Source organism: Equus quagga, chromosome 2 (genome assembly GCF_021613505.1).
Source record: "Equus quagga isolate Etosha38 chromosome 2, UCLA_HA_Equagga_1.0, whole genome shotgun sequence".
Classification (NCBI taxonomy): Eukaryota; Metazoa; Chordata; class Mammalia; order Perissodactyla; family Equidae; genus Equus; species Equus quagga.
In genome coordinates, this window is record NC_060268.1 from 164,303,633 (window position 1) to 164,329,436 (window position 25,804).

The 25,804-nt window shown below is 36.2% G+C and overlaps 1 protein-coding gene across 1 annotated transcript in view; it reads left to right on the forward strand.

Annotated features, from left to right (window-relative positions):
* The first annotated feature begins 206 nt into the window (after positions 1 to 206).
* The window catches only part of SMC3 (structural maintenance of chromosomes 3), a 32,760-nt gene continuing 7,162 nt past the window's right edge, over positions 207 to 25,804 (forward strand). Inside the window, exons 1-19 of the mRNA XM_046654072.1 lie at positions 207 to 355; positions 1,388 to 1,463; positions 6,423 to 6,461; positions 8,305 to 8,372; positions 9,748 to 9,819; positions 10,202 to 10,281; positions 10,562 to 10,640; positions 12,028 to 12,145; positions 13,205 to 13,380; positions 13,886 to 13,966; positions 14,202 to 14,366; positions 14,670 to 14,791; positions 16,274 to 16,487; positions 19,110 to 19,213; positions 19,397 to 19,496; positions 20,130 to 20,290; positions 20,643 to 20,784; positions 22,345 to 22,495; positions 24,392 to 24,544. Of these exons, the coding sequence (XP_046510028.1) occupies positions 341 to 355; positions 1,388 to 1,463; positions 6,423 to 6,461; positions 8,305 to 8,372; positions 9,748 to 9,819; positions 10,202 to 10,281; positions 10,562 to 10,640; positions 12,028 to 12,145; positions 13,205 to 13,380; positions 13,886 to 13,966; positions 14,202 to 14,366; positions 14,670 to 14,791; positions 16,274 to 16,487; positions 19,110 to 19,213; positions 19,397 to 19,496; positions 20,130 to 20,290; positions 20,643 to 20,784; positions 22,345 to 22,495; positions 24,392 to 24,544 (2,116 nt within the window). The 5' untranslated portion in view covers positions 207 to 340. The remainder of the gene's footprint in view (positions 356 to 1,387; positions 1,464 to 6,422; positions 6,462 to 8,304; positions 8,373 to 9,747; positions 9,820 to 10,201; positions 10,282 to 10,561; positions 10,641 to 12,027; positions 12,146 to 13,204; positions 13,381 to 13,885; positions 13,967 to 14,201; positions 14,367 to 14,669; positions 14,792 to 16,273; positions 16,488 to 19,109; positions 19,214 to 19,396; positions 19,497 to 20,129; positions 20,291 to 20,642; positions 20,785 to 22,344; positions 22,496 to 24,391; positions 24,545 to 25,804) is intronic.

Sequence of the window (25,804 nt, forward strand, 5' to 3'; positions counted from 1 at the left end):
CACAATCGAGGCCTTTCCGAGTGAAGCTTCTGAGGAAATCTCAGGAAAGATTCAACGACAAATTGCAGAATCAAATGAAATTCACCTAAGGACGCCGTAGAAGCTCCTTTTGCCAAAAAGAAAGAGCAGACCTGACCCTGACTCCCCCTACGCTCTGTGGGGGCCGCGAGGGTAGTTCCGTCCGAGCGCGGTCTCCGCCTCCACGGGCGCCGCCATTTTGTTTGGCTGGAGGGGAGCAAGCGGCCCTTGGGGGGAGGGGTCCCGTCGGCGCCTTACCTGGCCCTGCGGCCGCGCCAGTGCTTCTCGAGGGGGAGGCCTCCCCGGCTAGGGGCGCGGAGCCATGTACATAAAGCAGGTGAGGCCCCTGCGTCCCTCTCCCCTCACGGGCCCGTGAGGACCGCTCCTTGTGGCGGGGGGGGGGGGGGGGGCGGCGCGCCCCGCGGCTTCACCCCTCTGCACGCAGGGTGGACCGGGTTGGAGGCAGGGGGTAGGCCCCGCGAGCGCGGGGGCCGCTGAGACTTGGGGTGCTCCTCTGCAGCGCGGGCCTCCCCGCAGGGCGCGCGTCTGAGGGAGGCGGGAGTTCCGAGGGGTGCGGAGCGGCGCGCGGGGCGGGCCTTTCGGAGGGACCAGGCCTTCCCGGCTGGGCTGGGGGCGGGAGAGGCCGGGGGGCGGGCCGGCGAGAAGCTGGGTCCCTGCAGGGGTGGTCCTGCGGGGAGAGCCCCGCGGGGGTCTTTGGCGCGGGGTGTGCGCAGAGGTGGGCGCCCCGGGGGCCACAGGCTGGGGTGTCAGTCTAACCGGGGGCTGGCCGTGCCCTGCATTCCCGGGAGAAGGGCAGGGCATCCTCCTCTGCAGAGCGGGTAGCGCCTCCTGGTTCCGTTGTTGACTTCTGTCAAAATGGGCTTCCCGCGCCGGAGTCCGCGGCCAGGACGAGCTCGTTCCACCCTTTGGGGAAAGTGTCTCTGTTGGAGATGTTGGGCTCTCCTCCTTTCTTGGGACGTGTGCTCTTTGGGGCTGGGGGGTGTCCCCCTGAAAGGAGCACCCACCGCTCCTGGAGGCAGGAAAGCTGAGGCCAGCCTTTTACTCCAGCCCCGGGATGTTTCATGGTCCAGCCAGCCCTTACAGTGGACTGGGTTTTCCTAGTTCCTTAGCGGGTTACTGATTATAACTCGTAAAAAAACAGCACTGGCAGTGGTTACTGATGAAGGGACTGTTTTTAGGAGATTTTTAATCACCACTTTCCAAAATGAGTCTTTCTTATGTGAAATTGAGAAAGTTTTCTACCTTGGATTAACTGAGAAACCAAGAAAGGGAAGACGTGCAAAAGAAAGATGTTGGTTTAGACGTTTCTTTGTGTATGTGTTCTGAAAAATATCTTTTTGTTTATTAGGTTATTATCCAGGGTTTTCGAAGTTATAGAGATCAAACAATTGTAGATCCCTTCAGTTCAAAACATAATGTTATTGGTAAGTGTTCATGGTTTACTAGATCAGATTTATATCTATACAGCCATTTAAATTTTGTCTGTATCTAGGTTGAAGGAGACAAGAATTGTCTTATTGTTACATAAATTTATATGTTTTTTTCTAGATGGAATAACTTAATGTCTTGACTGCACTGAATGAATTGCTTATTTTATACATTCGGAATACTTGGATGAGACAATCATAAGTTACTCGTTTTTATTTGGATAGCCTTGTATGTGTGTGGTGTGTTTTAATAGCTTTAAGTTTATAATGAGTGACACTAAATTTAGCATTTGAGCTCTTCTGTTCTTGATAAGTCATTTCCTAGTTAAAATGCTCGCTCTTGCCTTATTTCAAAGATGACTAATCTTTACTCACAAATTAGATTGCTCTTAGATTTTTTTTTCCTGTCAGAATGTCTAAGGACAGACCTTGCAGCTTGGAGAGAAGAGCATAAACTTCGGAGCCTAATAGAGTAGAGTTCAAATACCAGTTTTGGCATATATTCTATTTTAAACTTTCCTCCCTGAGGGGCTTCAGTTTTCTCAGTTGTAAAGAGGAGATAATGACACCCATCCCATAGGGCTGTTGGGAAGATTAAATGAGAAAGCAAATGTGTGAGGATAAGGGGCTAATGGTTGATTACCCTACAATACAGTGTTTAGTCTGTTGGTTCTTCGGATGATAATCCATTTTGCTCACACAGCCAATGGAAGTGTTTGCTGACATTCTGCTGAATTTTTAGAGGATAGATGAAACCAGTGCTTCTAGACACCAGAAAAACATGGAATATATTATTGACATAGTTAGACTTCTGCTACACAGTGTCCTCCTTAACAGGTATATTGGTATATTAATCTGCTAGGTCTACTGTAACAAAATATCATAGACTGAGTGGCTTAAACAACAGGGTTATTTCTCAGTTCTAAAGCCCACAATCAGGATGTCCACATGGTCAGATTCTAGATTCCATCTCAATCATGCTTACATGGCCTTTGCTTTAGTGTCTCTTTATAGAGCACTAATTGTGAGGACCCCATTTTCTCCCCAAGGCCCCCATTTCCAAAAAGCATCACATTGGGCATTAGGACCTCAATATAAGAATTTGATAGGGACCCGATTTAGTCCATAGTATGGGATGAGGTCGGATTCCTACAGAAATCAGAAAAGGGTGAACACTGAATGCTGATGTTCCCAGACAACCTTGGAGAATCAGCCTGTATTTTGAAATATATAAAATACTGAATAATAAATAATTAATTTAAAAAATAGAGGGCGAGAAAAAAATCTGCCCTCAGGACATCACTTGCAACCTTCTAGTTTGGGAATAAAGAAAACATACTTTTTGCTCCTGCTGTACCGACTGAAGAATTGTTAATTGAATTGGTGTGCCGTAAAGGTTGCTTGATTGTACTGGGATATTACTTATGTTTTGTTTATAAGTGTCTTCTGATTTTCATCAATCAGAAAATCTTTAGAAACGGAGAAAAATGAATAATTACTAGATGTATATTATTTCTTACAAGTTAAAAGTAGATAAATAAGTCAATTGTATAATTTTATAAATGAGCTGTAAAATGATGACCATTATTACCTGGGATGATTGAATTATGTCTGTAGGGCTTCAAGTATTTTTGTTTTGGCTATTATCAGACAACCGTTTTACTATTTCGGTTGCAACATTAGGATTAATAGTCACAGTTACAAAGGAAATGGTGTTAGTGTTGTTTCTTTTGTTTATTTTAACTGAAAAACAAAACATAATATGGCTTTGTTGGTTTAATATATTTTAAAAACAGGTACTTTAATATTGTAAAAAAAGACCAAAAGTAGTATAGACTGCAATTGACCCTAAAAATATCCTGTGAAAGCAGACCACTTGGATTGTGTAATGATTTTTCCCTTAAAAAAACAAGATTTGAAGGCAAATATCTGTTGTGCTGATTGGACATTTGAATGATGTTTGAATGAACCAAGCATATACCTTTTTAAGGTTACCTTTTTTCTAGCTTTGTAACAAAAGAAATATATGTTACTTATAGAACTTTATGGAAAAGCTAAAAACTAATCCTTCTACCCAGAGATCGCTATTCTTAATGGTTTATGCTTGTATTAGCCCTGGTTTCCCAGAAAAACGAGCCTGAGGTCTGCCTAGCTGCTAAGGCTTTAATGGGAAGGTGCAGTCTGAGGATAAGAGTGAAGGGGGAGCTAGTCATAGCTTCATGAAGAAGACACAGCTGGTTTGCGGTCATGTTGGATAATTTCCAGACAGACTTGCGAACCCACCATCCCTTGGAAAGGTCAGGTGGGAGAGGAATGGAGAGGGTTTTGTCTGCTGGCTCCTGTCTCTCATTAGTCAGAATTTACCACATAGGGCATTAATTCCCCCATTCTTTTGGATTGTGTTACTCTGGGGACTAACCCCCCCGAAGAAGTTGGGGAACTATAGCCTCCTTGGTGTTTTCACAGAACTGACCTGAATGCACCCCCAGAGTAGGCTCAAACAACCTGAGATGTAGGGAGACTGAGCCTCTCTTACCAGGCAGTCAAGGCCTGGGTCAGGATAGGTGAATCTGGGGGCGCATATGAACTGTCTACCTCAGTACACCTCCAGTGTTTGTATACATCTATATAAGTATGTCTTTTTAAATAAAAATGGGTTTGTAGTGTAATCTGTTGGTAATTTGCTGGTTTTTTCTCCTTCAGAATAAACTTGAATCTTTATCAGTAAATATTCAACATCTTTAAAATTGCTCTATGCTCCACTTTATGGGTAGGAGTAATTCTTAAAGAGAAATGTAAAATTTTTCAGTTATGAATGGATTATGGTTTGAAGTATTTATGTAATTCTTTTGAGAAATTACCTTTTTAAACTTTTGTTTAGAGATAATTTCAAATTTACAGAAAAGTTGCTTGAATAAGAACAGTGCAGAGAATACTCATATATCCTATACCCGGATCTACCTATTATTAACATTTTCTCCATTTGCTTTATCATTTGCACTCACTCTCACAGGTTTTTTTTCTTGGAGTAAGTTATGTACATCAAGGTTCTTTACCTCTCACTTCAATGTGTACTTTCTAAGAGTAGGGATAGTCTTTTTCATAATCACAATACAGTTATCAACTTAAGTAAATATAATGATAATCTGCTGCTCATTTTCCAGTTATGTTGATTGACCCAGAAATGTTCTTTATAGCATTCTTTCCCCTTCCAGTACAGGATCTAATTTAGGATCAGGTACTGCATTTAGTTGTCATTTCTCTTTAGTCCCCTGAATCTGGATCATTTCCACAGCCTTCATCTTTTATATTGTTGTTTTTGAAAAATATTACATAAATGATGTCTTCTTCTCAGGGTGTTATATCTGGAGACACATGAGGTCCATCTCCCTCTTATTGATGATGTTACTGTTTTTGCTTACCTTGTGTTGATTATTCTGTATAATTATTTTTCTGGGAAATATTGTACAGGTTTAATCAGCAAATTCAATTTTTCACTTATTTTAGGAAAGTTGTCTTTTGTTATAATTTTGAAAATACTCTGTCTCATTTGTTTTTCCTTTTTTCTTCTTCTTCTCCCCAAAGTCCCCCAGTACATAGTTGTGTATTCTAGTTGTGAGTGTCTCTGGTTGTGCTATGTGGGATGCCACCTCAGCGTGGCCTGATGAGCGGTGCCATGTCCACACCCAGGATCAGGACCAGCGAAACCCTGGGCTGCCTAAGCAGAGCGTGAGAACTTAACCACTTGGCCACGGGGCTGGCCCCAGTTTTGTTTTCTTAATTCAGTGATACTAATTATGCATATATTGGAGATAATGATGTTACTTTTGAGCACCCAGTCAAGGTGGTGTCCAATTTTTCCACTGTGTTTAGTGTTTTTTTCTTTGCGACTAATAAATAATACGGGGATGGGGGACACTTCTGGATCATGAAAATATTGTGCTCCTTGTCAGAATTTCCCCCTAGAATTAGCATCCATTGATAATTCTTACCTTTATTCTGATGGTTGCAAAATGACGATTTTCCATTTCCAGCACTCCTTTCACATTAAGCATTTGGTATTCTACTGTAAGCAAGAGCCGTCCCTCCCTAGCTATTTCTTTATCTTCTTATTATCAGTGTGGACTTCTGAATTATTACCCCCCAGCACTCATTTAAGTTCACCTAATTATTTTGGTGCTCAAATTGTCCTAGATTTAGCCAATGGAAGCCTACTTCAAGCTGGCCTCTGTGTCTATTATATTCCATTTTTTAAAGGTACTTCATTACTTTCTGGCATAAGAAACTCTCTCTTTAGGATTTACTTTGCGTTGAAGGTGGTAACTCGGGCTAATATGTTCAGGATATTTTCGTCAAGATTGAGAGAAATTGGCATAGTTATTCATGACTCTGAATGATGAAAATTTTGCTAAATTGCTTATTTCTGAATTTAGTAGTAAAAACAAGTGCCTTATGGTTGTCTATACTTTTGTGATTCTTGAGAATACACATGATATATAGGGCTGATCGTAAGCAGTTTAACATACGAATAGGTTGAGAATTTAAAATGGTTGTTAAGTATTTAAACTTTTAGCAATATGTAAATCTTTAAATTGTTCAAAATACTTTTATATACAATTAAGATAGAATTGTATGTTCATTGTTTTATGATTATAAATTATGAAAGCCAGCTAGTATAATTATTCCTTTTAATTTTAAACTATTGGGAAAGAGCAAAAGAATCATCATGAAATAAATTTCTTTAAGAAAAAAAACTATCTGAAGTCTACCAAAATTGCACTCACTTGGTGATTAAGGCTGTTTATTGCTTTCCTTTGTTCACTGTTCTGTTGTATTTAATTTCAAATATTAAGGTACGTTAGAAAATTGGATTTATGCATTTTCAGATACTTTCAGTAAAGCTTTAATTTTATTGGTTTTTATACAGAATAACATGTACTTTTTGAAATTTTGTAGTGGGCCGAAATGGATCTGGAAAAAGTAACTTTTTTTATGGTAGGTATTGTTTTTTGAATTCTAAATATATTAAGACCCAGGTAGTTCATTTAAAAAGTTGATTTTTGGAGGTTATGTTTGCATGAAATTCAATAAATAATTCTTTATACAGGGGTGCAGTTTAGTGTAGAGGGTTTAGAATATAAGCATCTGAGTTCTGTATACCTAGTGATTAATTAGCTGTATGAGACTGGGCAAAACACTTAACCTCTCAAATTACTCTTTACTTCAAAAATGGAGATGGTTGCCCTGCCTGCCTTAGATGGATTGTGAGAAACAAATGAGACAATTTTATGGCAGTGCTTTTTAGACTTGAGTGAAGTATATAAATGTTGCAAATCCACATATATGTAAGTATATAAATGCAGAACAGTTAACATTGTTTTGGAAAATGGCTTATTCTGTTTCATCTTTAAGAAGATGTTTTCTAAACCAATTATATTTATAAAGGATAGAAGGCTATAAAAACTTTATAGGCTAAGCAAAGACTACTTTCAGCTTGAAGATAGTAAATAGAGCTTCGAAAATTCTCTCTAAAGATAAAATGCATTTTAGTAATACCTCTGTTAACAAATCCTTTGGAGAGAAAAAACTTTTTAACAGAATTGGATTGTACAAGGAGTAAGTTGAAAAAATTTTGAGCCTCTTGGTTAGTAGCACTTGAGGAAATGGAGGTTTTAGTAAGAGCAAAGTTCTCTATCCCTTCTGAGCTCACAAATCTAAAGGGTACTCTATATCCCGTCAGTGGTTGTAGTTTGGTGATGGTGAGAGAATAGGATGGGAGTGGAAGTGAGTATTTAATAATCTCCAGGGTGGTGAAGGCAGTTCGAATTCATCCCCCTGAAGGTGAGTATAAAAGACAACCAATCCCCACCTCCATTCTCAGTATATACATTCTTACATGCACACTCTTTTATTTTATTTATTGATTTTTTTAAAGGTAGAGGAGGGTGAATTGGGGTGGATTGCTCCTCTGTTTTTTTAGGTATGGTTTTGGTGAGTACGATTGGACCTGAACTAACATCTGTTGTCAATCTTCCTCTTTTTTTTTCCTTCCCAAAGCCTCAGTACGTAGTTGTATATCCTAGTTGTAAGTCCTTCCAGTTCTTCTATGTGGGATTCCGCCATACCATGGCTTGATGAGTGGTGTGTAGGTCCATGCCCAGGATCCGAACCGGTGAACCCCAGGCCACTGAAGTGGAGTGCACGAACTTAACCACTGTACCTCTGGGCTGGCCCCACACTCACTCTTTTTAGAATGTCAAAGGTCTCTTGGGTGGACGGGAGCAGGACAGCTGAGTAAAGAGTTCCATTTCTAGGGCAGGGTGGTCCAGTGAGGTGTTCTGTTTGGAAGTAGGAATGGCTTCTTGCAGAAGATAAGGACAGTGCAAGCAATGCAGTAGAAGATGGGAATATGAAACATTTCCTTGTATTTCCCACTTAGCTCTATTTCTTTCGATAAGTACTTTAATTTATGTCATTTATGTCCGGTGGGTAAATGCAAATGTAGTCTTAACCTCACTAGTCAGTGTATACTTTGCTCAAGAGGTAGACCTTAGTTCTGCTTGTCTCTTCCTGTACCTCAGTGTTTTTATTTTCTTACCTTAAGTCTTTCACTGAAAACTTCTTAATATTTTTTATTTTATATTATCATTTTCTAGCTAATTACTCTGATGTACAGGCAAATTTTCTGCATTCCTTTTGTCTATATGAAACAGGTAATCCACTTTATCTGCATTGTTCATTACCTGATACGCTGTATTCTATGAAGATAAAGAAAGTTATGAATAAGGCATAAATCCTTTTTTAGACTGGACTAACAGTTACGTTTTTCTATTTTTAGCAATTCAGTTTGTTCTCAGTGATGAGTTTAGTCATCTTCGTCCAGAACAGCGATTGGCTTTGTTGCATGTGAGTGAGACTGCTTTGAGACAATTTGCTATTATATATTTTTAAAAATACATTGTCAATCCTGGTAAACAGAATCATTTGTTCAAGTTTCAGATCCTTTGTGAACATGACAATCAGTCTCTTAAGCGAGTTTTTCTGCTGTGAAATTTAGCCTACTATATTTAATGCAGAATTAAAGGCCTAATTTTTACATAATGATAAGAAAATTGTAGGATTTGCCTAAAGATGGATATATCTTCCATATAAATTCTTAATTAAGGGTATGGTCTGATAAGGGTCTGGAAGCAAGTTTGTCGAGGAGAAATAAGAGTTTGAGATTGAGGGTTAGGAATTTTGAGACTCAGAACCACAAGTTAATTGGGAGCATTGAAAAGCAACCATTGCAAATTAACGACATACAAGTTGTTATTTTTAGCCATATTTGTACTTAAATGGTAACATTTTCTAATGAGAGGTGGTATATTTATAGTAATGAAAATTGTTAGAATTTTTCATTAGATAATTATGAATAATGAACCAAAGTAATTTTAAGATAAAAATTATAAAAGACAATTATAAAATGGTATAGTTTATCTTTCTGGTTTGAATATGCTTATAATTAATTTTAAGACCAGAAAGCAAGATTTTCAATGTATCTCAACAGTCTCATACTTAGGAAGTTTTTTTTTTAACCATTACCTTTTTTTCCATTCTTAATTTGGAATTTTTAGCCAAGTAATCAAGACTGATTCCCTACAGAAAAATCGCTTTTTAGGTTTCTGAGGTGGGCATTAAAAAAATAACCTCTTTAGGCATCATTTTTTGTTGTATTGAACCATTACATAATAACAGTTTCCAGAATCTGGAAATTATCTGGACTTGGTATGTAATTGGTTAGGTCATAAATTGGTCCACATATGACACATGTTAAATGTGTTTTCATAGCAGATTTAAAACTACACAGAATGTCTCAAATGTTAAAAAGAAAAAACCAGAGTTCCAGTAATTATAAGATGATTTGTTAAGGTTCCTTTCCAGCATTAAGATGAGTTTATAAGAGAAAAGCGTCAAAGTGTTTTAGGTATTAGTAAATAGGTAGAATTAGGTGGCTATGTTTCTTGTGCTCTAGTAAAGTGGTCTTCAGAGCAAGACTTGAGTATGTCTAACTCTGATGTCTCTTGCATAATTCTCATTTTTTAATTCAGAATCAAAAGCTGTTTGGTTAAGAAGTATTATCCTAATCCATGTCTTTGCTGTTTTGGCAAAAAAGATATGTATTAGTCTGATTAAAGTTTTTGTTTATTGAGTCAGGCTTCTTACCATGCCCTAAACTTTAACATTATTTAAAGAATATGAAAATAGCACTTAAATGACATTTATTTTTCTCATGTTTTAGGAGGGTACTGGTCCTCGTGTTATTTCTGCTTTTGTGGAGATTATTTTTGACAATTCGGACAACCGGTTGCCAGTGAGTAACTGCTTTTTCTTTTCCGTAATAATGTGGAGAATTTTATTGATGCAGCTGATTTTTTTCGTGCTTTGAAACATTTATTTATAGCTGTAGTTAAGCTTTTATAATTTAATTTGTGCTTAAAATAACTACAGTTTACATAGTAATTTTGTCTTAAAATTATAATGAACTTTCTGGTAAACAAATGGGGATGTGCAAGCTGTTATAAAAAAATGTCTTTGTCATAAGAATTGAGTATTCATAGCATATCATTCATAGCATAATGAGATAATTGAAATTTCAAAATAGTTGTTATGGTTAAGGACTCTAAAATGACCTCATTAAAAAGTTTTCCACTTTTACTATGAAATTAACTTTGGGCTTTTCCATTTTTTCTTAGATCGATAAAGAGGAAGTTTCACTTCGAAGAGTTATTGGTGCCAAAAAGGATCAGTATTTCTTAGACAAGAAAATGGTCACGTAAGCATTTTTCTTTACGTTTATAACTTCTTTACAAAAGGGTGAAAGTGTTCTTTTACTTGCCTCAAATGTGACGCATATTTGTCTCTTGTTCAACAAACCAGTACTTACATCATAAACATAAGAATCAGAAGATTCTCTGAGGCTGATACAACAGGTGGTTTAATGACTGTTCTGCACTCTCTCATGCTCCTTAACCCAGGAGTTAGTCTCTTCATTTTTTTGCTTATTTGTTGGATTGTTACTTACCTGAAAAAAAATTTTCCGTCTTTATTAACAGGAAAAATGATGTGATGAATCTCCTTGAAAGTGCTGGTTTTTCTCGAAGCAATCCTTATTATATTGTTAAACAAGGAAAGGTAAAAAAATTGTATGTCGCTTTTTTATAGAATTTGTTTTTTGAGTATATTCACTTGAATGATGAGTTTGATTTAATGATTCTAGTAGTTAAGTTGAAGCGAAAATGGACCTTTTTGCCTTGGTTTATTTTTTATGAAAGTTAGTGTTACCTTTTATATGGCCATCAAGTACAAAATAGAGCCGTCACATAATGGGATAGAGGTGTTTCCTCAGAGGTGTTTAAAATGGCTCTTGTTTTGTTGGTGACCTGTATCACTTACTAAGGTGCACTGTGCTGGAAGACATTTTTGGTTTGTGAAAGTTACAATGATCACATTTAAGAATAATAGAAATTCTATAAAAATCACATTTGAAAAAATTGCTTGTGAAAATTAATACTCTATAGTAGTCAGTATATCACAATTAAAATGCTAAAAAGGTTTTATTACCGGAAATCTACTATAATGCTATATGTTATTTTCCTTTTTAGAGATTATATTTTTTATAGTTTTTAGTAGCTTTATACTTTAGCTGATTATTGTACTGTTTCCTTATATACTTTAAACTAGGTCTGATGTAACTTTTTTTCTTACAGTGTACCCTGCAGTGTCCTAATAGTTTTCAGTAGTGTTTTTTTGGCCTGGGGGAAAATTCTTTAAAAATGTCACTTATTTTGTATTGGAGGCTTTTTTTAGATATGTGTTGTAAAGTGAGCACGCAGAAGAAGCCATTAGGAAGAGTATGGCATTTCACTATTAGGAAATGAGGTACCAGAAGAACAGTCTTTTGAAAAGACTGTCTTTATAAGAGGGAAATTACTTTAAAAGGGGACTGATTTGAAAAAGCGGTCATCTGGGTCTTCCCTCCATACATACAGTATAGGCCCCTTCATTTCAGTTTCTGCTCATATGTCATTTCATATAAGCCATTCATGACTGCCTCATCTAAAAGAGCATTGCCTTCACCCCAATCCTATATGCTTTATTTTTGTCTATTTTTAAAGCATGCTATTTTGTTTATACTTTTAACAGTATCATAGATTTTAAAAAAATGTAAGATGATAGTTTCCTTTTGTAAAACTACCTTGTTTTTTTAGAATGTACTTCATCTTTTATACCTTATCATATTACCTAAGAAAAAATGGTGGTGGGATATTCTTTCTTCATTTGTAATTTCGAGAATCTTATTCGTAAATTAGATTTATGAACCTATCAATTCTTTTTGGATTTTCGTTTGGTAAATTTCATTTAAGTAAAGGAGATAGCAGGTATCTAGGTATATATACTAACAAATTACAATAGCGAACTCATACTCTATGTAAAACTTAGCAGGTGAATACTCTTTCAAGGTAAAGTTCTTAAAGAGCAGTCTGTAACTGTGTAATAATTATTTTTCTAAAATTTTTAGATCAACCAGATGGCGACAGCACCAGATTCTCAGAGACTAAAGCTATTAAGAGAAGTGGCTGGTACTAGAGTATATGATGAACGAAAAGAAGAAAGCATCTCTTTAATGAAAGAAACAGGTAAAATAAATGTGAGATTCTACCTTAGTTCTTTTTGTTGTGAACTTTTTATTGTGTTAAGATAGTTGAAAGGAGTTGTATCTGTTCTCAGGTATATATTGTATGATAATTGCCTGTGTACTGAAAAGACAGAAAATTAGTTTGAGGCAGTTTAAGGTTTGAGATTTCCAATAATTTCTCTCTTTGAATAAAGAATTGCTACTGTGAGATAATAGTGCCTTTGTAGGTCGTCTGCTTTGTGCCTCTGACATCCTCATCATTGTTAGTGAGGATAACAAATTTGGATGCATTCCTCAAAAAAAAGGTACAGGAGTGTCAGTTGGCGTTAGATTTTAAGTTGTTCTGGAGCAAGTAAATGTAAAACTTTGAACTTAGAATATTCATTAGTACATTTATTATGGAAACCCTGCTTTGCGTTTCAAGTGCTTTGTCCTGTCATGACTTAGAGTCAGACAGTCCTGTGTTCAAAATCTGACTAATAATTAACTGACATTGTGACTTTAGACTTTTATCTCTCTAGCCCAAAGCTTCCCCATCAGTAAATTCCTATTTCATAGCTTGTGGTGGTGGATAGAGGAGGAGCAAAGTAGCGCCATGATTGGAATATAGTAGGTATTCAATATATGGCAGCTACGGATAATGCTATTATGAAAATTGAGAGTCAGTGACACTAATGATAGTAGGGTTTTTTTTTTTTTAGTTCTTTTTGTTGTTGTTGAGGAAGATTCACCCTGAGCTAACATCTGCTGCCAACCTTCCTCTTTTTGCTGAGGAATATTGGCCCTGAGCTAACATCCATGCACATCTTCCTCTACTTTGTATGTGGGATGCCTGCCACAGCATGGCTTGACAAGCAGTGCGTAGGTCCGCACCTGGAATCCAAACCAGTGAACTCTGGGCCACCAAAGCAGAACGTGCGAACTTAACTGCTGCGCCACTGGGCGGGCCCAATAATGCTATAGTTCTTAAGATTAAGTTTAACTCATGGTATATTTGAGAAATGATATTATTACATAAAAATTTTATTCAACTCCTTCACCCCTCCCATTTTTTTTCAAGAGGGCAAACGGGAAAAGATCAATGAGTTGTTAAAATACATTGAAGAGAGATTACATACCTTGGAGGAAGAAAAGGAAGAACTAGCTCAGTATCAGAAGTGGGATAAAATGAGACGAGCCCTGGAATATACCATTTACAATCAGGAACTTAACGAGACTCGTGCTAAACTTGATGAGGTAAAATATCTACCTTTGCCACTTAAATTCAGATTAATTTTATTTTTATTAATATGTTAAACTCATGTTATGCTTTCACTTTTCAATGACTTTTAAATAGAAACTTAAAAATTTTTAAACGTAATGAGTTTATTAGTCAGCAAATTTGTTCTTTCAGTTTACTCCAAGGAAAATGAGACTGATGTGGTCCTTGCTGTCATCATATCTGAAATATAATCAGGTGGTGGTGTCAGGCAGACCAGGATGAGGGGATGCCACCTTGAAAGCTTTTTTCCTTGGCTTTTTAAAATGTTATTTGTAATTAATATTGCTGATACTTTGTATAAAAATTTGTTTTAGGTATACTTAAAACTAAAGGAGTATTCTGTTTAAAGAAAACCAATAAAATTTTTAAGTGAATGATTACTTTTTATTTTGTCAGATATTAAAAAACTTTACTAATTATGAAATGTTAAACAAATACAGAATGAGTTAGAAATCATAGCTTGGTTTTTTTTCCCCCCAGCTTTCTGCTAAGCGAGAGACTAGTGGAGAAAAATCCAGACAATTAAGAGATGCCCAGCAGGATGCGAGAGATAAAATGGAGGTAAGATTATAAACTAGGCTTAGGATAACTCATATTTTTTGACCACAGTAAACTCTTTTGTACAGAATTACAGAATAGTAACTTCAAGCCAGTGTCACTGGAATTGAGTATTGGAAAGACAGTAGTACTGAAAGTGTAAATGAAAGAAAAGGAAGGGACAGAACTAGTGGTGTCACAATTCTGCTGTTATACTTTTAGTTGCCTGACTCATTTCTGTTGGATATGTTTTGAATAGGATATTGAGCGCCAAGTTAGAGAACTGAAAACAAAAATTTCAGCCATGAAAGAAGAAAAGGAGCAGCTCAGTGCTGAAAGACAAGAACAGATTAAGCAGAGGACTAAGTTGGAGCTTAAAGCCAAGGATTTACAAGATGAACTGGCAGGCAATAGTGAACAGAGGGTAAGTTAAATGTTGAAAATAAAAGACGTAAACATTGAGTTGAGTAGAAACTGCAGAAAATAGGCCTTTCTGTGACAGGGTGCATGCTTGAATTTTTGTAAAAGATTTGGCATGTTAAAATAATTTGTACTTGGGTGGCAACTCAGTAATATCTCTATTTCTTACGTTTAAAAATTAGTTGTGTATTGCAGGATCATTTCTTTCATGAATTTTTTTCATGAGGAAACATTTTATGCTGGACGTATAAATAAAGCAAAAATTTTTAAGTAGATTACATTTTTATTTATCTTGCTTTATTTACAGAAACGCTTATTGAAAGAAAGGCAGAAGCTGCTTGAAAAAATAGAGGAAAAGCAGAAAGAACTGGCAGAAACGGAACCTAAATTCAACAGTGTAAAAGAAAAAGAAGAGCGAGGAATTGCTAGGTCTGGGATTTTTTTCACCAACGCTTTTAACTTTCTATTTAATTCTTCTTTCGAACCTAAATAGTTATGGGTTAAGAAGGCACAGTAATTAAGAACAAAATTTAAATACCTATTTGAAAGTAATAGCCAATGTTAAACAACTACTGTTGGCCACGCATTATTGTCTACATGTTTTCTACTCATCAGCCATAGGATGTGCACGTTATACCCACTTTAAATACAACATACTTGAGGCTCTGAGAGGTTAAATAATTTGTTTGTGATAACATAGCTACATATTATTGGGCTTTTGAAAACCACGTTTGTTCTTTTACCCAAATGACATCTTACTGTATGTATCATTCTGCCACTTTCTTTTTTCTACTCAGTGCTATTTTAATATCTAGACATTTTCGTCTTTATCTGTAGATTGGATTTGCTGTTTGCTGAATTCACCATTTAGTGTGTTAGCATGTTTTTATGCCGCTTATGTTTGTTTTAATGAGTTGCCTGTTTATATACTTTGCCCCCCCCCCCCCCCTTTTTTTTTTTTTGTGGGGAAGATTTGCCATGAGCTAACATTGGTTGCCAATCTTCCTCTTTTTTTTTTTGCTTGAGGAGGATTAGCCCTGAGCTAACATCCATGCCAGTCTTCCTCCACTTTGTATGTGGGATGCCTCTACAGCATGGCTCATGAGTGGAGTAGGCCTGTACCCAGGATCTGAACCAGGCCACTGAAGCAGAATGTGCAGAACTTTAAGCACTCAGCCACGGGGCCAGCCCCTGCCCATTTTTTTTAAAATTTATTTTATTACTGTTTTATAGGGTTGTTTTATGTAACTTGGGCACTTGTATTTGTTCTACATGCTGTAAATGTTTTCTGCCTTTCTCTTTCTTGCCTTTTAACCTTTATAATGTCTTTTATTGTAAGGAGTTGAAAATGTTTATATAGTTAAATAAAGTTGGAACATTTTCGAAAATTTCTGAGATGGGGTACTAGAACTGTCTCTAGATTTACTGGCTAACTCAGACCTGGAGTGAAGACATTGTCTGCCTGAAATCCTTAGGGTATGGACTATTTTACCTGACTTTAACTGTGATTTCTAAGTTAAATTAATATTCTGCAGATCTAGTCCAGGGAGCTCTATATCAGTTGCTTTGTTTATTTAATTCTTTTTTTATGGAATTTAAAAAATAGCTATTGTTGGGCCGACCCAGTGGCTCAGCCATTAAGTGCGCATGTTCCGTTTTGGCAGCCCAGGGTTCGCAGGTTCGGATCCCGCGTGCAGACATGGCACCGCTTGACAAGCCATGCTGTGGCAGGTGTCCCATGTATAAAGTAGAGGAAGATGGGTACAGATGTTAGCTCAGGGCTAATCTTCCTCAAAAGGAAAAAAACATTAAAACAATAGCTATTGTCTCTGTGTACTCTTGACATAGTGATTGCAGTTAAACTTGATTATTTCCTGTTCTTTTCAATCCATTCTCTTCTGTCTTGTGTAGATTGGCTCAAGCTACCCAGGAAAGAACGGATCTTTATGCAAAGCAGGGGCGAGGAAGCCAGTTTACATCAAAAGAAGAAAGGGATAAGTGGATTAAAAAGGAACTCAAGTCTTTAGATCAGGCGATTAATGACAAGAAAAGACAAATTGCTGCTATACATAAAGATTTGGAGGACACTGAGGCAAATAAAGAGAAAAATCTGGAGCAGTATAATGTAAGAACTTTTATAGCTGCTTTCTGGAAATCTTTCAGAAGACATAAACGTACAATTTTTACCTATTTCTTTAAATTTTATTTTAAAAAATTTTACATGCTAATCTTATATACAAGTACTTATTTTGAAAAGACCGGCACAATTTAATATTATATATATGGTAGTTCTCTTTTTTAAAGAATGATTTTTTTCCATATCAGTGAGTGTCTATATAGATTGAGTATATTTTAAAATATATTTTTATGACTTGGTAGAATGTACCTGAACTACCCCTAATTTTAACATGATATATGAGTCTAAAACAACTTTATAGTAACTTATTTAAAAATTTTTCTATTTTATATTCTAGTGTAATTTTCTCAATTTAATAACTTACTGCAGCATTTTTTTTTTTTTTTTAAGATTTTATTATTTCCTTTTTCTCCCCAAAGCCCCCCGGTACGTAGTTGTATATTCTTCATTGTGGGTCCTTCTAGTTGTGGTATGTGGGACGCTGCCTCAGCGTGGTTTGATGAGCAGTGCCATGTCCGCGCCCAGGATTCGAACCAACAAAACACTGGGCCGCCTGCAGCGGAGCGCGCGAACTTAACCACTCAGCCACGGGCCAGCCCCTGCAGCATGTATTTTTTGTTGGTTGAAGTGGTGGTGATTTTATAACATTTTCTAAATGAATTAAACATTATTTACTATGCATGTTTAGCTAGCATTTCCTTAAAAATTGAAGTAGAAGATAAATCATCACTTCCAGAGTAAGAAAGATCTTACGTGTAAAATGAGAAACGGGGAGAAATGCTGTCTTAAGTGGTATGTGTGGCTGTATATAGGTGATTAGGGCATGAAAGAAGTGATGAGAAGGGAGTGTATAGGACAGTTGTAGAGTGAAGAAGGTATATATGTACATACACAGAGGAACCCTCTTACCCCTTGAGATCTGTACCAGTTGGTGGTTGGTTGATCAAAAAAAAATCACTAAAAGCATAAAATTTTTATGTACATATATGTATATATTTATATTTTTTTACATGTAATATTTGTGTTTACACACACGTAAGCATACAGATATTTGTATATATCTTAAATACAGTTACATGCCACATAACGATGTTTTGGTGACGATGGATTGCATATACGACTGTGGTCCCATAAGATGAGTACCGTATAGTGTAGGTGTGTAATAGGCTGTGCCATCTAGGTTTGTGTGAGTATGCACTATGATGTTCGCACAGTGGCAGAAGCACCTAGTGGCACATTTATCAGAACCTATCCCTGTTGTTAAGCAAAGCATGACTATATTGTATTTTAAACAGATAAATGTATATTCATGTGCCAGTCTTTTTTTTAAGACTTTATTTTTTAGATCAGTTTTAGGTCATAGCAAAATTGAGAGGAAGGTACGGAGATTTCCCATATACCCTCTACCCCCACACATGCATAGCTTCCCCCATTAGTAATGTCCCCCACCACAGTGTGTACTAATCTTTTGATGGAGAGCCCAAGATCTTTCTTTTGAATGTAAGTAGTGATTGGAGTTCTCGGGGGACTTTCTCATTAGCCACACATGTAAATACAGTTCTCCTTAAAGTTGGGTGAGAACAGAATTCAGGATTCAATCTAGGATCATGTATTACATTTAGTTGTCATGTTTCTGTTATTCCTTTATTGGACCAGTTCCTCAGTCTTTCCTTGATTTTTTGTGACTTGACATTTTGGATTACTATATTTTGTTATAAAGTACGTATATATTAATATATATATTTACATATTACATACTGTGTAATTATTTCTCCCTAGTCTTTTAGAGTTGATTTGCCCATTTATTTAATTCACTTTTTAGTGACTCACCTTTGAGTGGGTCCAAAACTAAATCATGTTTTTAAAAAAAACTCTTTCCTTTGTACTCATATTCTCAGTTTATTTAATATTTAATGTAAACACACACACACAACCAAAGCAAAAAACAGAAACATAGTGAGGAGCAAACACAACCAACTCTAACCATAAATGCAACTGGTAGGAAAAGTGACCAAGCGTAATAGACAGCAGCCTACTGGCGTTGAGAGTCCAGTGTACTTTGGGCTTTGGTCAGGATATTTTATGGAAGGAGTAGAAAACAGTAGTTGATCCAGTAGTCAGTTATTTGGATATTGGTTATTATAGTTTCAGCTTTGTGATTCTATAAAATTCTAGAGTATGTGTTACAGAAGGAAGGTTTAGATCATTAATGAACAAGTTATTTTCATTTTAGCAATATTTTCTAGAGTATTCATTTTATGGTTTATGTTTCCTGAAGATACGCTCTTTCATCTAAAGACAGTTTTTTAAAAATGAAGTTGAATTTTTTAATAGCTTCATTGAGGTATAATTTACATATAATAAATTGCACAAACTTAAATTGTATCAGTTTGATAACTTTTGACATATGTATACAACTTTGAAATCGTCACCATAATTAAGATAAGGAACCTATTTATCACCTCAAAATGTTTCCTATACTCCCTGGTAATTCCTGCTTCCCTCCCCCCATCCCCCTCTTCATCCCCTGGAAGCAACTGTTCTGTTTTCTGTCACTGAATTAGTTGGCATGAAATCAGTTTTAAATTTGAATTATTTGTATTTCCATAGAAACTGGATCAGGATCTTAATGAAGTCAAAGCTCGAGTAGAAGAACTGGACAGAAAATACTACGAAGTAAAAAATAAGAAAGATGAATTACAAAGTGAAAGAAAGTTAGTACAGACTAAAATATGCCTTAATTTTTTTGAGTAATGCTAGTTATTGGTTGGTAAATGGTCTTTAAGTTATAAATTAACTATTGAAGTTTGATTTCAGTATATTACTCTAAATTGTATACTGTTGTTGCATCTTCTTAATGCTTTAAAATTAAAGACAGTCTAATTTTTATTGATCAGTTACTTGTGGAGAGAGGAGAATGCAGAACAGCAAGCACTTGCTGCTAAAAGAGAAGATCTTGAAAAGAAACAGCAACTTCTTAGAGCAGCAACAGGAAAGGTGGGCAGGTTCTTTTCATTACCTCAGTTTACGTGAGTCAATTATTACACAAGTTTGTTAGTTTTCAAGCTGTAAGGCATTTGGTTCCAGGTTACACATAAGGAAGTAGGGTACAAATCACTTGTCCCATAAGTGTGAAGCAATGGGTATTGTCTGAGCAGCCTTCCTACTATCCATGCTATTAATGATAGCACTATTGAATTTTCTTTTGTGTTTTTTTTTTGGCCGAGGAAGATTAGCCCTGAACTAGCATCTCTGCCAGTCTTCCTCTACTTTATATGTGGGTTGCTGCCATAGCATGGCTGACGAGTGGTGTAGGTCCATGCCCAGGATCTGAACCCATGAACCTGGGCCACCAAAGCAAAGCACACCAAACTTAACCACTAGGCCACAGGGGTAGCCCCATGACTTTTAGATGAAGAGCCTGTTTTTAATGCTAGTGTCATACAATAGAGCCCACGATAGAAAGTGTTGCATGTAGTTGGCATATTTCAAGGGGGTGATGTGTTGTTGGGGAGGATGTTTAATCTCTGGTATATTTTTTAATGTATAGAGTAATGGGTTAATTTCTTACCAGCAGGAGTGCCATTAGCAATGTTATTTTAATACTTTTCACTTCTCACAATTTAACAGGCCATTTTAAATGGAATAGATAGCATAAACAAAGTGCTGGACCACTTTCGTCGTAAAGGAATAAATCAGCATGTTCAAAATGGCTATCATGGCATCGTGATGAATAACTTTGAATGTGAGCCTGCTTTTTACACATGTGTGGAAGTCACTGCTGGAAACAGGTGAGATTTTTTGCTTGATATTTTGAGTTTTTAAAGGAAAGGGAATAAGAATAACCTAAGAAACAGCTTTTTGTAGTTTTAGTACAATGTATTTCCCCTTACTTTCTTTTATCCCAGTTACATATTTCATTTTCTAATTAAAGATATAGATGCTAAGTATTTTTTCCTGATTGTGGAAGCTAAAACTTGACCCATTTGGGGCTTTCCTCTCTCTTCACCCATTGAATTTTCTAAGTAGTCCCCTGCCCCCAATACAGATTGGGTTGCTCAAAAAAAAAGTGAATTGTTTGCTTAGATGTTTAGGGCACTTTTAAGTCTAGTGATAAAAATGTCTTATTCTGTTTACATGTAGGTTATTTTATCATATTGTTGATTCAGATGAAGTCAGCACGAAGATTTTGATGGAGTTTAATAAAATGAATCTTCCTGGAGAGGTCACTTTTCTGCCTCTTAACAAGTTAGATGTCAGGGATACTGCCTATCCTGAAACCAATGTGAGTTGATGTGTGTTAAGGTCCACTTTTCTTTCAATAAGTTCCTTTTTCTCATGATTACCACATGATAGTAGTGCAGAGGCACTGTACTTTGGGATTCACTGGTCTGTGAGATAACGTGCATTTCTTCCTATAGAACTAGTGGTGCTGGGTAGGGATGGGAAGGGAGACGGGTCACAGCCAAGACATGAAACAAATTATTGCAAATGTGAAAAGTGTTCAAATACATAAGTGCAGGATACTTTGAGAGTGTATCCAAGGGTGACAAAATTAAGATTAGGTGGTTGGAGAAGAATTTCCTGAGGAAGTATTATTTGAAGTGAATATTTTTAAGTTTACTGAATATACCTTTTAATGGTTTATAAATTAAATAAAAATGTCTAGCAAGGTGATAGACTCTGAAAGCATAATGTTACCTTTGTTACTAACTGATACACTTTTAAATAGATTAAAAATACTCCTCAGACACCGTTCTTCAAAAAATGTGATTGCTCTTCGGTATTTGGCTTCAGAATGTTGATGGGTGGTAGCAACTATTTTACTATCCTCTGAGGTTAAAGTTGAAACCCCTATGAGAATGATCAACGATTTAAATGGAACAGTGAGAATCTTACAAACTCCTTTAAGGATACAGCTTTTTCTTCTTTTAAATCTATAAATTATCTTTGAAGTTTTGGGGAGGAAAAATTGAGTCACAAATATGGTATGTGAATGAAGCAAGACACAAAAGAATGCCTGAAGTGTGGTTCCCTTTACACTACATAGATAAAACTAAATTTAGGTGATAGAACTAGAGAGACGTGCAAAGAAGTGATTATCATAAAAGTTATAATACTTAGTGATCACCTCCAGCAGGTAACCACTGGAGGTGACCACCATGTGATTAGGGAAGGGGCACACTTACGGCTTCTGGATGTCAGCAGTGTTCCGTTTCTTGTCTTGCGTGGTTGGTTATATTGATGTTCTCTTTGTGATTATTTTAAGCCTAACATATTTATTGCATTTTTCTGTAGGTAGGATATATTTCCTAATTTAAAAATTCTAAAAATCCTGTTCTAACAGTTTAGAAGAGAGAAAAAGGAGAATAATAAATTTTATGTATGTATATAAAATGAAAACATTTATCTAGCCCTTGTATTTGACAGATGCTATCCTAAGTGTTTTGTATATATTAACGCGTCTATTTTTAATAGCTTTCCTGGGAAGATACTGTTGTTATTGCTGTTTTGTAGGTGATGTAACAGTTACGTAGAGAAGTTAAGCACCTTGTCCAGAGCGCACATCTGATGAGTGGCAGAACTAGGATTTGAACTTGAGCCATCTGGCTCTGGAGCCACTAAGCTGTTTATCTCACTGTGCTCTACTATTGAAAACCTACATAAGCACAATTTCCAGGATTTTTCAGTAGAATGTTTCTTCTGACTTAGTATAAAAACCAGTAGTTTTGAAATATAAAGGCTTTTGTGTTTATTCGTTTCATAGATATGTAATTCATAATTCTGCTCACGTTTTAATTAATTGTGTCATCTCTTTGCTTGCTGACAAAATATTCATTTTTAGGATGCTATTCCTATGATAAGTAAATTGAGGTACAATCCCAGATTTGACAAAGCTTTCAAACATGTGTTTGGAAAAACACTTATTTGTCGTAGCATGGAAGTTTCAACCCAGCTGGCCCGTGCTTTCACCATGGACTGCATTACCCTGGAAGGTTTGTAATAGTAATTCTTAGTTTGAACAAATAAGTTCAATTTTAGTTTTAAGAGTATTTGAAAATTAATGTCCAGTTATTTCTCACTTTTTAAATAGTTGATTTGTTCAATCAAAGTCCAAACAGGGTCCACACTATATTTAGTTGATGGCTCTTAAGTATAATCATTTGGTTTGTAGTAGGAGTTGTTAACCTTTTTTGCACTATGGATTCCTTTGGCTCTTACCCTTTTTCAAAATGTTTTAAATGCGTAAAATAGAATACTTTGGATCACAAAATAAACCAATTAGATTGGCATGGTAATCATAATATTTTTTTCAAATGTGACATAGTAATTATGGTATTCAAACACAAGATTTAGCAGTGGGTCTAATAAGTATCATAATTTTGAAGTACTGATGGATTTAAACAGTATTTTGAGATTTACAACAAGTGTAATCTGATAGAAAATAGCTCTTATTTCTCTTGGAAACAGTCACAAGTACTGATAGTACTACTGTGGTTCTTGTCTCATTCATTGTAGAAGAAATTGCTAAATGTCATTTTGAGATTAGTATAAAAACAGAGATGTAAATTTTTTCCCCAGCCAAGTCATGTATCTCCTATCTGTAGAATCCAGGGTAAGAACCTCTGGTGTATAGGTTTACCTTACCTGCCCTTATTTTTTGTTTTTTTCCTCTTATTTGTTGATGAAAGAAGGTAACCCACCCCCTAGCTTTAACTCTATACAGTTTTTTGGTTGTTTTGAACCATTTGAGAATAAGTTGTAAAAATCATGACACTTCATCTCTAAAAGTTAAACATTTCTCTCCTGAGAATAATGATATTCTGCTTTATAACTACAGGTATCATTGTTGTACCGAAGAAATTTAACCTTAACTCAATGATAATATCATCTAAAAAGTATCTACGTTCAAGTTTGTCTCAAAATATTTTTCTATCCTGGATCCAATCAAGGATGCATGCAATACCTTCTCTTTAGATTCTTTTAATATAGGACAGTTCCTTCCTTCCCTCCTACCCCCAGGAAATTGACTTTCTTGTAGAATGTCTCGTTTTCTGGATTTGTCTTATTGCTTCCTATCAGGTTCCCCAACAACTTTTTTTGTGTGTGTGAGGAAGATTGGCCCTGAGCTAACATCTATTGCCAATCTTCCTCTTTTTGCTTGAGAGAGATTGTCACTAAGCTAACATCCATGCCGATCTTCCTCTATTTTATGTGGGATGCTGTCACATTGTGGCTTGAGGAGCGGTGCTAGGTCCACACCCGGGATCCAAACTGGTGAACCCTGGGCTGCCGAAGTGGTGTGTGTGAACTTACCCACTACACCACTGGACCAGCCTGCCCAACAACTTTTTTACCAATGGTTTAGCATCCTTTGCTGACCCTTGCCTGACTCAGTTAATATACCAGCGGTTTCAAAATGGTTATTTTTAAATTCTGTCATTGCTTCTGTGTTTATTAGCTGTCACTCTTCTAGAACGAAGAGTACCCTACTTTATAATTTTTTTTTAAGTATCACTGATTCATGGATTCTTTTTTCTTTTTCAATGTGCTACCACATTGCCATTATTATTATTTTTGATGTTCAAATTTTGCCAAATAGGGCCAGTGGGCACTCCAGGCTAGGTCCTGTGTTCTGTTGACATGTCACCATTAGTCTTTAGCACTTCGTTTCTTTCTGGTAGATGTTCAGGCTCGCCTAGAAGGTACATTTATAAGATGCAGATTTTAATGTTGGAAAGCAGAAATTTTTCAGAGCAGCTTAAATTCTTTTCTTTTTAATTCACATTAAACAGGTAAAGCCTTTAGGTTAGTTGTTTGATTATAAATCAATTTATCATTAAATAAAGAAGTTATATAGAATTACTACCTTTTTTATGTTTTGTTTACAGGTGACCAAGTTAGTCATCGGGGTGCTCTCACTGGAGGTTATTATGACACAAGGAAGTCCAGACTTGAATTACAGAAAGATGTCAGAAAAGCAGAAGAAGAACTAGGTGAACTGGAAGCAAAGCTCAATGAAAACCTTCGCAGAAACATTGAAAATATCTTTATGTCTTATGCCAACGTGCAGAAACTTGGCTGGAATATATAATCATTTGCGTGTTAGGTGTGTTTTCTCATGTATACAATGGGGAAAAAATTCTATGTTTTTCTTTGATTTTTATTTAAACACAGGAACTTGTATTGTTTGTGTATTTAACTTCTGAAGATAGGGAAAAAACTAAGACTACTTTAACATTGATGCTTTGCTTAGCTGTTAAATAGCTAGTAGCCGTGAATCTACTTCTGAGAGAAAAGAACCCAAGGAACATTAAAATTTAAGGTTATGGAGGGAACTGAGGAAGATTGGTCAGAGAATTATAGAAGAAAAACTAGGAGAGTGTTTCAAGGAAGAAGCGTGGGAGGCATCAGTAATGCCACATACTGCATAGAAGTTAAATAGAAGGGCTGAAAAATGTCCATTAGACTTTACTATCTCGAGATCATTCAGTGCAGGTTTAGTATTAGCAGAGGAAGTGGTTCTCGAAATTCAAGTCTTGGTAACCAATGGTTCTCTCAGTTCTTTCACATATAACTGGTGTTCCGTGAAGAGTGGCTCATTCAGCTCACAGCTGAAACAACTGCATGTGCATTTTCTTAAAACAGCCATGGTACTTTGGTATAAGGCAGAAGTACTTTGTAAGTACTCTGCATTAGGCCACACAATATTAAAAATACAGGTACTTTTAGCATTGAGAATAATCATTTTTAATGCTTTATCAGGATTTTCTTAATTGAAACTGGCTTTTCTTTTTTAATGTGAGTTTATAGCTTCTGTGCCATTAGTGCAAGCAATAGCACACAGAAAAAGGCAGATAAACATCTTAGTTTTGACTTTGCAGGGGCCTGCATGGCACATGGAGAACTGCCCAGATTTGGCAAGATGTTAGTGCAAAGAAAGCATAGAGAAATACTAAGAAAAGGGAGGATATTGACAGCATACACCAACTACTTTCCTGTATTTGATAATCCAGCTAGATGGAATTATTCTTCCACATTGAGCAAGGCCTCCTCTTGATAACGTAACTCCTTTATATGGTGCTTTAAGCATAATAGATTACACAGTAAATATTTGTTGAATGAAAAGATTTTTAAAATACATAATACTGTTATATTTCATTTAGCTTTCTTTAGAGTTTCCCAAGAATTTCTTTTTGGTATAGCTATTAGTAAAATAGTATATATGTTATTTTGAGAGAGAGTGGTGGGAGTGAAATGTTTTAAGCTTCTTTCATGATTGAACACACTTAGTGTAGTATTTA